This window comes from Saccostrea cucullata, unplaced genomic scaffold, assembly GCF_032062105.1.
Source record: "Saccostrea cucullata isolate Sc308-1 unplaced genomic scaffold, CSIRO_AGI_Scuc_v1 ctg2994, whole genome shotgun sequence".
NCBI classification, from domain to species: Eukaryota; Metazoa; Mollusca; class Bivalvia; order Ostreida; family Ostreidae; genus Saccostrea; species Saccostrea cuccullata.
Window position 1 is genome coordinate 15,898 of NW_026934343.1, and position 16,216 is coordinate 32,113.

A 16,216-nucleotide genomic window follows, 5' to 3' on the forward strand; every position below is an offset into this window, starting at 1 on the left:
ACTGACCTTCTATGGATAAATAAATTCCAATGTTAACAAATCACAAAATTCTGTGTCTAGATCAAAATGAACACACTAGACTCTATTTGAAAAAAATACTCATATCAATAGAAATCACATGACTTATACTTTTAACCAACCAAAACAAGAATTCACTGATCCATGAAAAACTGACCAGAAATAATATGGAAACCCCTTTCTGATATAATATTTAAATAGAAGAATAAATTTATGGAAAACTATAATTGACATTTAATTAATGTTTTAAACTAATTTTGAATTTATTTTAAAATGTGTTTAAAATAAATCCACTAACACACTACTACACAATATCGATGAACATGGAAATCATTTTCTAAAAGTTCTGTGGCTAATAATGACAGCTCAGCTTCGACAACAACAGACAATGAGATCTTCTCCTCAGAAGAGTATTTAAACTTAAACTTGATACTTCTGCAATTCAAATCTTCTCTTACAATGTGATTATATCTGCGTTATATTTTTTGTATCAATCGTAAACATACTCCTTTGGTTTCTAACGACACTATTTTTCCTCCAGGTTCACAGCCATTGATGCAAAAGAAGAATACTGTAAAACGAGAATATTTGGCTTACTACTAATTTTAGCGCCTTTGGCGCAAGAGACCCTGAGCACTAAAATTTATTGTGCGCTAAAGGATTTCTAAATATAATTTTTTGTGTGTGTTCAAAACTTTTACATAAGTACATGTAAACCGGAACGTGCGATTACGTAATGTCGAATGGTCATTGAATTTTATATATAAACTAGCACTGCACAAAATTTTGCCAAATTATAATTTAATTAAACTATTGTTACCCCAGTAGTTGTTACACTATTATTATCATTAGCACCTTCAAAGTTTGGCTTTTCTTGGTGTCAATCATCTATCGCCTCGAGGTAAACAATGCAATCAAGCATGGCGATTGAGCTTGCAGACAATACCTGATTAGGATTGCTGTTTTATCGAAGTAATTTTCTGTCGATGCATTCATTGATTTAATATGATTTTAAATGAGTAAATACTCTATTTCTTTCAATAGAAAATAGAAGAAAAAAGATAATATTTAACATTGTGCCAAGTACATGTGATAGCAACACGTACCGCGGTAAAGTTAACGAATGTTTACTGATATACGGGAGTACTAATGTGTTTCTGTGCTTGACTAACCAAAAGGTCAAATTCGGGTAAGGATAAAAAAAATATCAAATTTTATATTTTACTGACAAGTGCAAGCGCTAAAATTTATTTGCGCTAGTGCATTCCCACTTGCGTTTGCGCTAAAATATGTATGCGGCAAATTTTCTCGTTTTACAGTATGACGAGAATCTACAAAAAAGTCCCGTATTTTTATACCCGCACTTTCTAAAGAAAGTTCGGGTATATTGTTGTTACTCATGTCCGTCCGTCCGTCCGTCCGTCCGTCCGTCCGTCTGTCACACTTTTCTTCCCTGAACTCCTCCTACATTTTACACAGTAGCTTAATCATCTTTTGGGGGATGATTGGTGGTATCATGTAGATGTGCAGTAAGGTTTCGGAATTTTGATTTTGCCCCGGGGGGTCAAATGGGGGTCGAAAAATGACGTTTTTGTGCAAAAAGTCTCGTCTTCCCTGAACTACTACATTTTTCTCAGCAGCCTAATCACCTTTTGGGGTTTGTTTGGTGGTGTCATGTTGATGTGCAGTAAGGTTTCGGAATTTTGATTTTGCCCCGGGGGTCAAATGGGGGTCGAAAAATGACGTTTTTTTTTATGCAAAAAGCCCCATCTTCCCTGAACTCCTCTTACATTTTACTCAGCAGCCTAATCATCTTTTGGGGGATGATTGGTGGTGTCATGTAGATGTGCAGTAAGACTTCGGAATTTTGATTTTGCCCCAGGGGGTCAAATGGGGGTCGAAAAATGATGTTTTTTATGCAAAAATTCCCGGTGTCCCTGAACTCCTTATACAGTACACAGTAGCCTAATCATCTTTTGGGAGATGGTTGGTGGTGTCAGGTAGATGTGCAGTAAGGTTTCTCATTTTAGATTTTGCCCCGGGGGGTCAAATGGGGGTCGAAAAATAACGTTTTTATGCAAAAAGCTCTGTTTTCCCTGAACTCCTCTTACATTTTACTCAGCAGCCTAATCATCTTTTGGGAGATGGTTGGTGGGATCATGTAGATGTGCAGTAAGGTTTCAGAATTTTGATTTTGCCCTGGGGGTCAAATGGGGGTCGAAAAATGATGTTTTTTTTATGCTAAAAGCCCCATCTTCTCTGAACTCCTCTTACATTTTACTCAGCAGCCTAATCACCTTTTGGGAGATGGTTGGTGGTGTCATGTAAATGTGCAGTAATGTTTCGGAATTTTGATTTTGCCCCAGGGGGTCAAATGGGGGTCAAAAAATGACGTTTTTTATGCAAAAAGCCTCGTCTTCCCTGATCTCCTTCTACATTTTACACAGTAGCCTATTCATCTTTTGGGAGATGTTGGTGGTGTCAGGTAGATGTGCAGTATAAGGTTTTGGAATTAAGATTTTGCCCCGGGGGGTCAAATGTGGGTCGAAAAATTACGTTTTTTGTGCAAAAAGCCCTGTCTTTCCGGAAGTTTTCCTTAATGTTACTCAGAAGCCTAATCATCTTTTAGGCGAGTTAAATATTTTGAAAATTATGTAAAACATCAACGTCAAGGAGTAAAAAAGCATCGCATGCTGGGAAACACCTTGAATTCTTATGAGTAATTAATGTACATGTGAAATCTGAGAGTCATATCTCATCTCAATCAAAAGTTATAAGCAAATGCAACATTTTTGAAAAGTAGGTTAGGCTTGACCGCTTCAAGGTCAAGGTCACAGAAAAAAAGTCATGATTTATTTCGAAAGGTCTTATCACAGGTAATAATATACATGCATTATGATATGAATGCCCTAACTTTTCTCTGTCAAAATGATGAATTTATAACAATTTAATTTTTTTGCAAGTAGGTCAAACTTCTAGGTCACATGTGAAAAAAAAAACCATGCCATTCTCACAGGTAAATACTAATACATAAGTTTAATATGAATGTCTCTTCTCATTCAGTAGATATGACCGTGATGACCAAGGTTAATTTTATTGAGACAGATGGACAGTTTGACATACAAATGTACATATTTCTATATGAATTGGGTAAAATTGGCCCAGTGGTTCTTGAGAAGTTAAAAATGTAAAAAAACAGATGGACGACACGTCACGGCAGACGTTATATGCTAAGGAAACCAGAAAAGCTCAAATGAGTGTTTTGAAAGGGTTACAATATGGTTGCAGTATTTGAAAAGCTGTTTTTTATGCAGAGATATGCATGACCAACATATTCATGTTTTATATTTTCTTTAGTAATTTGTTTGTTTGTTGTGAATACATCTCTCTTGGGAATTTTTCCCTCATATGGAGACACCACCAAATAATAATGAAGACAAGATGTGTTTGTGAAACACTGATGTCCCTGTATGGAAACCTATGGAGAAGGTTGAAGTTTCTCAAATATATGTCAAACTCAAAGGTCAAGGTCAAAGGGTTCAAATTGTTATTATCAGAAGAAAGTCTTGTCACAAGGAATGCACATGTGAAATAAAAAAATCCCTAGTAATTCCTGTTCAAAAGTTAATTGCCAAGGTTAATTTTTTTAAGTGGTTCAAACTCTAGGGTCAAGGTCAAACATTTATACCTGTTGACAGTTCACAATAAATACACATGTTAAGCATGAAAGCCCTAGCACCTACTGATCAAAATTTAGGCCAAGTTTAAAGTTTGGTATTTTTCTTGTAAAAATGTGTATTCTAGGTTAAGCGATCAGAGGTAAAAATTAATGGTACCCAGATAAAAGCTCTTAATTGTCACAAGAAATAAACCTATAAAATGTGGAAGCCATTTGTATAGCCCATCCCACTTAAAACTTATGGGCAAGGTTATAATTACTGCAGACAAATAGACAGACATAATATTAACACAAGAAACAAAATATGTATAATTAGTCAAATGGAAAAAAATATACTATTTAATTGGAATCACAAAATTTTTTGTTTTTTCAGGGTTTGGGTGTGGGTTGGGAAATTGGACCCCCCCCCCCCCCCTGGAATTTCCTTTGTTATTTAAACAAGACTATATACTGAAGCAAATAAAAATGACTTTGGACATCCTCCCCCTAACTTTTTTGACTGAGATGTGAACCCCCCTCCCTACTCCCGAAAAAAAATCTGGATCCGCACCAGTATTGGCAGTAACTGAATGTCACATCGACAACGGGAGATAACTTCACAATTTGAAATTCGTCTAGTGTGGCATGAGATGATCTTTGACCCTTTTTGAACTTTAACCTAATCGTTTGGGTTTATTTTACCCCCCCCCCCCCACTATACTTAAACTTGTACTTACCGACTGCCATAGGTCTCGTCAAATTCATGAAATATAAATCCAATTATAACACAAAATGAATTAATCCAATGCACACCAGACTGCAGCCATGTGCTAATTCCATTCGGCAAACTTTCGTCGATTCCGTCACCTTATCAGATGAAGTGGGAATCGGCCGAGGTGTGCCAAATGGTGTTTAATCTAAAAATGTGATAATGGGTAACGCAACGTGATGTGAGGTAGAAATTTAGTTGTTAACATGTATAGTACAAGAACAAATTTTAAATTAATTCATAACAAACGATGTTTTAACAAAACTTTTCCATCTAGCCTATTCCAAAAAGTTTGTGCTGTGTGATTGTGGTGTCGAGGGGGGGGGGTTAGTAAATTTAAAAAGGTCCTATGATGAGCAAAACATTTATCAAAATCTAATTTACATCATTAATAGAATTCAAACTGGTATATAATGAATTAAGCATGTAAAATAAATATAAGAGGTTCTGAGTTATAGGTCACAGGGTCTGAGAAATTCATACTCAATTTGAGGAATACATGTAAATTATAGAATTATTTTGACTTTTTCCTTGGAAAGCCGCCCAATATATGTAGGAGCGTGTATTTAGAGGCAAACACCTTAGTGTGGGTATTACTGTCTCATGACAGCATCTAGTTTAATAACTTATTTCAGTAAAGTGTGAAATATCTTTAGAGTTCTTTTTGATTTAAAAAAAAAAAAAGAATAGCAGGGTCAATATTTTCCGTGTGACTATGGTATGCAATTTGCATATTGATGAATGTCGGAACAAGTTAATCGCAATTCAATTGAACCTTTTCCAATGACATCTTTTGTCTAGGGGTTATCCCCCTTAGACTCCGTCTTGTAGGGCAACCTCCCCTGGCTCCGGGATCATGACACTGTCTTAAACTTAAGGACAGTTGATACAAAAAAAATTTTTCTTTGAAAAAGATTTAATATCATGTCAAGAGTTTAGAAAAGTGGATGGTTCTTAGAATTTTTTCTCCGAAGAACTGAAAAATGAAATAGACTTGAAAAATATAAGTAATATTTCAATAAAAAAAACAAATATAGACAAATCACATTCAGTAAAGGTTTACAGGAGGAAACAAATTTCAGAATATGTTACCTTGGTGCTTAAAGTGTAATATAAATTTTAGAAAAATATACCAAGCCAGGTGAATTTTAAGGGGAAGATCAAAATGACTAAAAATTAGAAATATCACATAGGCTGATTTTTACCAATTAGCTTTTCCTAATAAAATTTACCTGGCTTGGTATGTTTTTCTTAAGTTTATATTACACTTTTAGCGCCATGGTAACATATTCTGAAATTTGTTTTCACCTGTAAACCTTTACTAAATGCGATTTGTCTATATTTGTTTTTTCAATGAAATATTACTAATATTTTCCAAGATGTTTTCATATTCCAGTTCTTAGGAGGAAATATTCAAAGAACCATCCACTTTTCTAAACTTACGACATGATATTAAATCTTTTTCAAAGAAAAAAATTGTTTTTATCATCTGTCCTTAAGTCAGAGTAAACTCCAAAAATTTGCACTTAAATTAAAGATCGTTTTGTGATCCTTCATTATTCAACTAAGTTTAAATTAATATACTGGTTACTGAGGTAAAGTTAACTCTATATTTTTCTTATGAATATACGTTTGTTATAGACTCTATTAATTCATAATTTTAAGACTGTAAATATTTCCCCTATATATTTCTTGCATGCATAATTAAAATTGGTTACTCAAAGAGGTAAATTCCCTACCTTGCCCGAGAAGATGGTGGCTAAGGGGAATAACTCCTAGGCAAAATATGTCATAGGAAAAGGGTCTATACTCGAATTATATTTCTTGTTACATAACATGCGGCTGGTAGAGGTAATTTGACTGTGGATGGCGACATATCTTTTCAAAAGATAAAACTTGACGAAGAAAACATTGAAAAGAGTTAGGCAAGGTCTTTAAAAGTCCTAGATTGGGATCGGGAGGCCCGGGTTCGATTCTCGATCACGGCGCCGCGTCATACCTAAGACGTAAACATAGGTAGTGACTGTTCCTTCGCCAAGCGCTCGGCACTAGAAGTGAAAGTCACGGGTCTTTCGGATATGACCTTAAAAACGTAGGTCCCGTGTCACGGTAGGCGTTGGCACGATAAAGAACCCTCACTGCTCAATGGCCCTGAGTGCCGAGTATAGGTCTAAATTTGAAGCCCTTCACCGGCATCGGTGACGTCTCCATATGAGTGAAAAATTCTCAAGAGGGACGTTAAACGATATACAATCAATCAATAAAAGTCCTAGAAATTCACAAGAAGTAGGCAAAACTGTATATGAATTACACAATTGTGTATAAGAAGTAGCTAGGTGCCTACAGGAAGATATCTTTTCCAAATTAGCGAATATATGCCAATGCTCCAAGAAAATCGCAGAGAATTTTCCGGTTGCTGAATCTGTGGCGAAAACCCTTGGAACGATAACAAGTATTTTTCAAGTTGTCGGAGATAAAATGAGAGTAAATGCCCAAAAAATCCAAGAGGATGAAACATATGCACCCTTCGAGCGATTTCAAGATTCCGAGATTACGTCAGAAGCATGTGGACTTGAAGATTTGTTTTAGACGACACACGCGTACTTAAAGGGAATTCATAACGAGGCAAATGACGAAGAAATAAAGACTCTTTAGGATCGAGTTCCGATTTAAAAAGGAGTAGAATTTCTGGGAAAACTAGATGTGAACATAGAAAATCTTATGACAAAACCAGACATAAAGTCTGTTAGTCGTGCTGTCGCTTACATAGATCTCTACTCACGCTTGGCGATTTTGAGGACATTAGTTCTATGGCAACTTTATGCAATAAAGAAAAGTAGTAATGTTGACCAAGCTAGCACTAGTGGCGTTTACGCCGTTATCAAGGAAACCGACAAGACAGATTGCGAAATGGTGGAGAACGTTTCGAGAAAATTGTCTTCTTGACCATCTTTAACCCAACAGAACTTAGACATTTTCAGCATTTCATGTGTGTGAAATCCATAAACCCTTTTCGGTTAGATGAAGATGATACCTTTTGCTGTAAAATGCATCTTATTCGCCCAGCAAAATGGTCTGAATGGCATATGAAAGTTGGATGGGATAGACAAGGATCAATTTGGGGAGAGAAAAATTTACGGAAAAGAGCTTGCAAGTTTATCTTTGAACCAGTTAAAGAACGAGTAATTGATAACATTTTTCATATTAGGTCCGTAAAGTATCCTTCCTGTTACATGATTATGGAAAGTGGAACACTGGGATATTGTGGGTCTGTAGAGGGGTTGCCTGACCCAGACGGAAAATGGAAAATTATCAGGTTCATTGAACAGTATATTGCTATAAAATAACTTTTGATACCCAATTTAAACAAAGTTTACAAAACAAATTTTGAAAAATTAAATTGTACGTGTATTTGAACAGGATACTGTTGAAGATAGACTGCCTTATTATGTAATGTCTCCCTTGAGTAGGCCTTGCTTTTTTATTTACATGACATCTAGTCCAACGGGGCATGTGAGAGGAGCATATGATTTACTAGAGATACGTTCAAAAGGAGTCTGGCAAGTCATTGATGTGGACAGCGAAAGATAAAAAAAAATCTGGAAGTGCGTTTGAGGGGTACCGACCCTGTGATAAGAGAGATAACTTTCCAAGTAGACAATCTAAATACTATATACTCAGTTTTCATTATCAGAGGTTCATAATTGACACCTTTGAGTGGTAAATTTAAACGAGCTTGACATATGAGGGAAACATTAGCTTCTACTTCCTTTGCCTAAGCTTTTCAAATTGTTTTATTACTCAGTATATCTAAACAAAAAAAAAAAAATCCAAATTCAGTATCAAAAGCCTTTTAAATAATACTATGATAGTAAGATCTATCTTTTTTTAAGGACCATATTGAAAATTGTTTAATGTTTTGAGTACTGAATTTAATTTGGAATTTTTATCAATAGAACATGTTATTTTTCAAAGGAAATCAATATTTGCAAGACAGATAACCCCTGCTAACAGATATATGAATTTTTTTATAAATACATACATACAACTGTGTGAAATTCTGACCTAGGAAGCAGCGCTTTATCATGTTTTCTAATATGAATTTGATAGGTACGAGGGTTGATCCAAAAGTAATGCCACAGCTTCGATAAAATTTTTCATAGTCGACGTAAATTAACAACATTTTACATGATGGAAGCTATATTTATTTTAAATTAGTCCTGAAAAATTCAAATTAAAATGATTTATACTTTTCAAATATCGAATTAAACACAAAGTGCGATTATGGTAGTCGCCGCATCTAAATAACGTCATAAAACGGATATGCGCCGTCACACACTTTTAAAAACGCCTTCCCATCGTTTTATAAAAAAAAATGATATTCACAAAACATTCACATATTTTATTTTCTTTAAGAACAATTGGCACCAATTGTACAATTTTCTATCATTTTATCCTTCATCAAAATTCTTTGAACAATACCATAAGACAAACTTAAAAGTATCTCATATCACTCAAACTGTAACTAATCTCTTTTACGACAACTTCGACACCATTGAACGTTTCCACCCGACCTCCTATCTTTCGGTATTTCTGTCCCAAAATGATCATTTATTTACCTATTACAGCCCAAAATCTCTGAAACCATATATGAATAAATCTCTCGTTAACATTCTTTTAAACTCTGCGAGTTTGATTTAACATCAAAACTGTTTCTACTTGTGAATTCCCGATTTTGATTGATGGATTGTATATTGTTTTACGTCCCTCTTGAGAATTTTTCACTCATATGGAGACGTCACCGATGCCGGTGAAGGGCTTCAAATTTAGACCTATACTCGGCACTCAGGGCCATTGAGCAGTGAGGGTTCTTTATCGTGCCAACGCCTACCGTGACACGGGACCTACGTTTTTAAGGTCATATCCGTAGGACCCGTGACTTTCACTTCTAGTGCCGAGCGCTTGGCGAAGGAACAGTCACTACCTTTGTTTACGTCTTAAGTATGACGCGGCGCCGTGATCGAGAATCGAACCCGGGCCTCCCGATCACAAAGCGAACGCTCTACCACTAAGCTACCGTGACCGATCCCGATTTTGAAGGAGAAATGTCGAAATGGAATGAAACACCAAAACGAGTTGAAATATATTCTTCCCGATTTTGAAGGAAGAATATATTTCAACTCGTTTTGGTGTTTTATTCCATTTCGACATTTCCTTTCTGCAAGACATCAGATATAAACGATTCTGTTAATGATGAAAAAAAAACCAATACTGCCATTCAATTTTTAACTAAAGATTAGAAATGTCGTAAATTTTGTCTTTTAAAATATTGGACGATTAGACGATTTTTTAGATGCTTTTTTAAAATGTGTTTATCTTATTTCATTTTAACAAAATTAACTTTAAAACGTGACGTTTAGTTGTGACGCGGCGACACCCCCTATGTTTAACGTTTTAAACATCTATAAAATGAATTCAATTGAACATTATTAAGTGAAATTTTCAAGTTTGATTAGATTTATGTTTATGCATCTTTTGGTACATTATATTTGAAAATATATTGCTCAGTATGTTTAAACAAAATAATTATACTTTAAAAGATATGACACAAAATTTCTCGAAAATTCACTCCTGATTCGTGTCCTAAATTTCGACCCCTAACGAGCTTCCATACTAGGCACTTCCGGAAAATATCCTGACCCAGGTGCACAATGGCAACATGTCCTCTATCTTTAGTAAAAATTTCAGTGCTCTAGCTTTAATCATTTTGAGTTCTGCTGCAGACAAAAAGGCCTTCTTAATTTCGATTAGGGGGGGGGGACTTCCGACCGAAGTGAATTTAAAAAAAAATGAGAAAAACGAATCAGGTTTAGGCGAAAACACATACGAGATCGTATCTAGTTGTTTATCTGTTTAATTCCCAAATATTAATATTCTAATATAATGATTGTATACTGTTTAACGTCCCTCTCCAGAATATTTCACTGATATAGACACGTCACCATTGCCGATGAAGGGCTGCAAATTTAGGCCTATGCTCGGCAATTACGGCCTTTGAGCAGGGAGGGATCTTTATCGTGCCAAACCTGCTCGGTTTATACGGAGTATGAAGATTCAGTCTTTGTGATTTTTTTATGACTTTGTAAATAATGAAAGTAATTATTTCATATATCAGTGTATTATATATAAGAGCAATACAATAATTTTAAGTTATGTATATTTATATACAGACCACTGCATGAGTAAGAGTTCACTCATCATTGTATATTTGGAATAAGGGCTCTAAAATGTAAAAAAAAATTAAATCATGAAAAACTAGGCCTCCACATAGAATTTTTATTTTTAGCATTCTAGAGTATTCTACATCAGAAAATACTAGTATTTACTTAATCTTTAACCTTTTTTTTCTTGCAAAATCCACTTAATGTAAACTACGCAGGACTTTATCAAGCATCGTCTCATTTTTGTTTATTACACGTATAGATTAATAGAACATAGATAAAACTGCACTTGAACAGATTGGTGTGACAATGACAGACAAAAAGAAGTCCAAAAAATAATAGGATCATCGAGAAACAAGGAGAAAATGTGAGTTTTTTGCATTATCATAGGGAAATTCATATCTTTTTAAGAAACAAAAATTCAAATCAAACAAACCAAGATCCAGTACTGCGACCAAATTAAAAATCTACGTACAATAATTGGAGAGACAAGGGTAATTTAGTACAATTTTAGAATCAACATTGCCCTGTTCTTTTTTTAATTCAGATCAATTTCACCTGCAATTATGAGCCACAGTGAAGGGAGTGCTCTACACTACATAGAGTGTGGCACCTGTAGCAACTACTCCAAATTCTACTGCAACACCTGTCGTCTTCGCATGTGTGGGCAATGCAGAAATGCTCATCTTTTGGGCGATAAAAACAAAGAACATGCTGTAGTCCTTTATTAGGAAAGGTTTAGGGAACTCCCAACAGAAATATGCCCAATCCACCCTGCAAAAATCCTAGAAGTTTTTTGTGTTCAATGTCCCGCCCCTGTTTGTTCAAAATGCTTTGTCAAAGATCATAATGGTCACACTTGATCTTGAAGTTGCTAATAATGAAAGTCTAAAACAATGGAATGAAAACTTGATGAACATCCGGGACACCGTCCTTCCCGAATCTTTAGGGAAAGTAAAATCACAGAAAGAAGGAATAAAAATTTTCAAAGAGGAAATTGCAAATTTACGATTATCTATGAAGCAGAGTGCTGATGAGATTAAAATAACTGTGGACACTGTTTTAGATGACAACACTACCAATTTAGACATAATGGAGGCTTCAATACTGGGTGAAATGGCCGAACAAGAAAAGGAGTCAGAAGACTATATCCTATACCTTGAGAAAAAGATTGTGGACTACAGTATTGACATGTCTACATGGAAACCATCTGAGCTAGTTATGACATTCAGCAAGGAGATAGAAAACGATATTCTTATAACTTTTCCAGAACTTACTGAACCACGGGTGCCAACCTTTACAAAGGGAATAATTACAAAGGAAAAAGTAGGAAGGCTATTTGGTTTTATCAAACCAGGTACAGACCCAAGATTTCCAAAATACAATGACGAAACTGGGCCGGATGGTACTTTAATTGTATTATGCCCACAGCCTGTCATCATGGAACCAACTGGTTTTGTGACAAAAGTACAGGAATTAAAAATATCAGGTCTAAGCGCAGTTTTTCATTTATCTCGAGTATCAACGGAGTTGACATGCAAGGTAATATACTTCAGGAACTTGTCTTGAAAATACAGGTGGATGGATACCATACGGTCACAACAGAGGAAGATCTTCTTTATACAGATTAAGAAAAAAAGACCATCTACAAAGTAGACGGTGATGTGGAAACCACACCTCTACTCACTACAGGGGAATGGGCACCATGGTCTATCTACTCCTCTAAAATCAATGGAGAAATTCTAGTGGGAATGAAAAAAATACAAAATGGAAAATTGCAAAATATAGCAAAATAGGGAAGAAATTAGAAGATATTCAAAAGCATGATAATGGAGAAGACTTATACTCTAGTGTAACGTACATCACAGAAAACATCAATGGTGACATCTGCACATCGGACTTCGATGCTAGTGAGGTTGTTGTTGTTTCCAAGTCAGGACAATATCGATTTTCCTACTCTGGTTCTTATTCGTTATCACTTATTCGACCGACAGGAATCTGCACAGATTTCATGGGAAATATATTAGTGTGTCTAAGTTCTGGACAGAAAATCAAACCCGGTCTTAGTTACGTCATTAATTTACACAATGAATTTGGAATCCATATATTAAACCGGAATGGCGAGCTTCCATCTATTCTACTTGAAGAAGATTAGTCTTCTCCTCTCCTCCGTGCCTTATGTGTTACTGGTCTACAGAGTATAATGGCGGGAAGTGGAAGCGGTTCTTCTCTTACTGTTTATGAGTATCTCCAGGACAAGATATAAGATACAGTTTACGATACATAAATTATCTTGTTTTTTTTTTAATTACGTTTATTAATACTCACGTTTTAAAATGACATTGTTAAATCGTATGAAAATAGAAGACATCGGCATACTTGCTATCACCCATCTGGCATGTTTTAATGCTTACATTAAATGTTCCCACGCGCTATATTCAAAAGGAAGTCATAAAGCCCGAGAGTTCCAATATGATAATGTCAGGAAGAAGATTACATCACGTCTTTGGCAGCAGTACAAAAATTGGATCCCCTAATTATAATCCAAGAAATGGTCGCCAACAAATTAAATGCAACGGGATCGCTATATTTGCATAAAATAGCTATAGCAATAGAAAGCTGTCTTTTTGACCATTTCTAACAGAACAGAACAGAACTTTTAAGCAGTTCATCATTGTGAAATCTGTTAGCCTTTTCGATAAGACAAAGATGATACATTTTTCTTTAAAATGTATCTTATCCGACCAGTAAAATGTAGTGAATGACACATGAAGTTTGGATGGCATAGACAAGGAATAATTTGGGAAGAGAAAGATTTTACGAAAAAACGTGTTTGTCTGTGAACCAGTTAAAATAAAATAGAAATTGATTACATTTTTCATATCAGGCTCGTGAAGTATCCTACCTATTACGTGATTATGGAGAGTGGAAAACTGGGATATTGCGGATCTGTAGATGACATACCTGGACCAGAGAGAGAGAGAGAGTGGAAAACTGGGATATTGCGGATATGTAGATGACATACCTGGACCAGAGAGAGAGAGAGAGAGAGAGAGTGGAAAACTGGCATATTGCTGATCTGTAGATGACATACCTGGACCAGAGAGAAGGTGTAAAACTGGGATATTATTGATCTATAGAAGGCATATTCTGGACCAGAACTAAAATGGAAAATCGTCAGGTTCATTGAAGACGAATTGCCCTGCTGGTTATTATGTTATGTCTCCCTTGAGTCGGCCTTGCTTTTATACTTACATGAAATCTAGTTCAACGCAGCATGTGAAAGAAGCATATGATTTACAGGAAATACATTCGAAAGAAGTCTTGCAAATAATTGATGTGGACAGCGAAAGACAAAAAAAATCTGAATGTGCGTTTACATGAACTAATCTTTGAAAAAGACAACGTCTGATGTCATTATAACTTCCCTTATTTTTATATCGACTTTTGCATTTGACTGGATTACTGATTTAAATTACGAGCTTACAAATTCTAATTTTAATTTAAACATAATAATTTTGTACATTGCCTTTATTAATATTTTGATATTGTGTTATGAATTATAATTGATACTATCAGAGCGTAGAGTGCCGGACAAAAACCTCTTATTTATGAACGTGTTTTCAAACTCTGAGAGATTAGATATGATTAGAAGAGCATCTTCTTTTGATGGTCAATTAGTTTGTATGATGTATTGTTTTCGAACATCGGCACTTTCAAGTTCAGTTTTTTTAAAAAGTTTGCAAAATACACAACGTTTATATAACCAGAGGACATATCCGTATTATTTAAGGAGATCAGTAAGGGGCGGATTATATCATTTATAATGAAGTAGCACTTTAAGTCGCTAAATGCTAATACCAAATACGTGATCCATTCACTACAACTATTTGTAAAATGGTGTCCATATTAGGTATAAATAGCTTTTAACATCTTAACTACTAGATGAACTATGATCGATTAAGATCTTTGCTCTGAGACTTTTTCTGATACGATAACTACATGAGTTTCACAATCTTGGCTCCGAAACCTACTCAACCATTGCTCTTGCCGTTGTTGTGACTTTATAATTAAGCTATTTAATTATATAGAAAGTACAATTAATTTAAGTACCCATTTTGTAAAGGTTAAAAAAATGTTATGAGACCAAACAAAGGAAAGCTAATTATAAATAGTAAATTACAAAACTCGGCTAAGATATATCTGTCTTTAACCGTTTTCAACATGTTCAATCCAACTATAAATCAGCATTTTCAGTAATTCATGCGTGTGAAATAAACGAAACATTTTCGGATGGTACCTTTTACTGAAAAAATGCATCACACTCGCCCTGCAAAAAGACACAATGGACATATAAATTATAAATGGGATAGACGACATTTAGTTTGGTTAAGGTACATTTTATAAAAGAAAACGTCAAAGTTCTTTGTCAAACCAGCAATAGATATCAGGTCCATGAAGTGTCCTTCGTACAAGTATAATATAATGAGAACGTTATTGTGTACATATGGTGTACATACATAATTGTGCAGTTTACCATAACATTGTAGGCTACTTTTTAACTTTTTAGTTTTCTCAAATCCGTTGTACAAGATGTTTTTTAGAGTGGCTCTTATTACAGTATTGTAATGTTAATAAATACACAGGATTTCACGTGCTTTCCTGGTCAAAGATATGACACAGGGATGTTTTTAAACAATTGACAAGCTTCCATGGTCTAAGTAAGAAATTTAAAGTTTTAAATGTATCAAAGGTTATACAATTGTGTATGTTTTGTTTATGCAATATATACCGATTCTCTGTGGATCTCGTCTATTCTCGTACCTTGTCAATGGACATCTCCCAGATTGATATCAAAAGATGCTAGAACGTCTCAATGACCATATATGGATCACAGAGACTAGGTCTTCCGATATTTTGGTATTCCCTAGAGTCTAATTATATAACTTTTACATAAAAAAGAGAAGATAGATTGACAATATTTTCTCATGCAATTAAAGCCGCTTAACCCGAAAAAGGCACTTATTATCTTACACAATAAAAGTACGTCATTTCATAGATATAAAAATAAATTATAGGATTGATTTAATAGTTTATATTACAACAATCCTTACATGGAAAACGCAGATCAAAAACCTTATTGACAAACAGTAGTTCCTGACGGAAGTTAAGATCTGTTGTGAAGTCAATTTTGAAAAAAAAATAAGTTTATCGGATATATCTAATAATGAAGATAATTCAAACCCGAGTATTTTTTTTCTCTATTAGTAGAAGCCTTAGTCATAATACATCTTTTCAAAATTAAGAAATTAATTGAATAGAATTTATAGTAATTTTCATATTAATATGCATATTTAAAGAATAAAGGAAAATCAGATATTTTAAATGATTTTTAAAGGAGCTTAAATATTGTCCGTGTAAAGGTAGTATATGTACTTTGTTGTGAAAAAAATGCTCAGGTGTGTTCTTCATGAGATAAACATGTAAGCGATAAATTTAATTTTTCGAAGGTGATTTAACGCAATATCAACAATGATCAACAAAGGATTA

General features: G+C 34.7%; 1 protein-coding gene across 1 annotated transcript; it reads left to right on the forward strand.

Moving 5' to 3' along the window:
- Positions 1-11,515: 11,515 nt before the first annotated feature.
- Positions 11,516-12,297, forward strand: LOC134240564 (uncharacterized). Its single transcript, XM_062722654.1, has 2 exons — positions 11,516-12,133; positions 12,244-12,297. The coding sequence occupies exons 1-2, from the start codon at positions 11,516-11,518 to the stop codon at positions 12,295-12,297; spliced, it is 672 nt and encodes a 223-aa protein (XP_062578638.1).
- The last annotated feature ends 3,919 nt before the right edge of the window (positions 12,298-16,216 follow it).

What these genes read in the sequence shown, in the direction of transcription:
- LOC134240564 (XM_062722654.1), top strand. Translation starts at nt 11,516, where the DNA reads ATGGTCACACTTGATCTTGAAGTTGCTAATAATGAAAGTCTAAAACAA. An exon ending in CAACTGGTTTTGTGACAAAA is followed by an intron (nt 12,134 to 12,243) that starts GTACAGGAATTA and finishes TTGAAAATACAG; the next exon opens with GTGGATGGATACCATACGGT.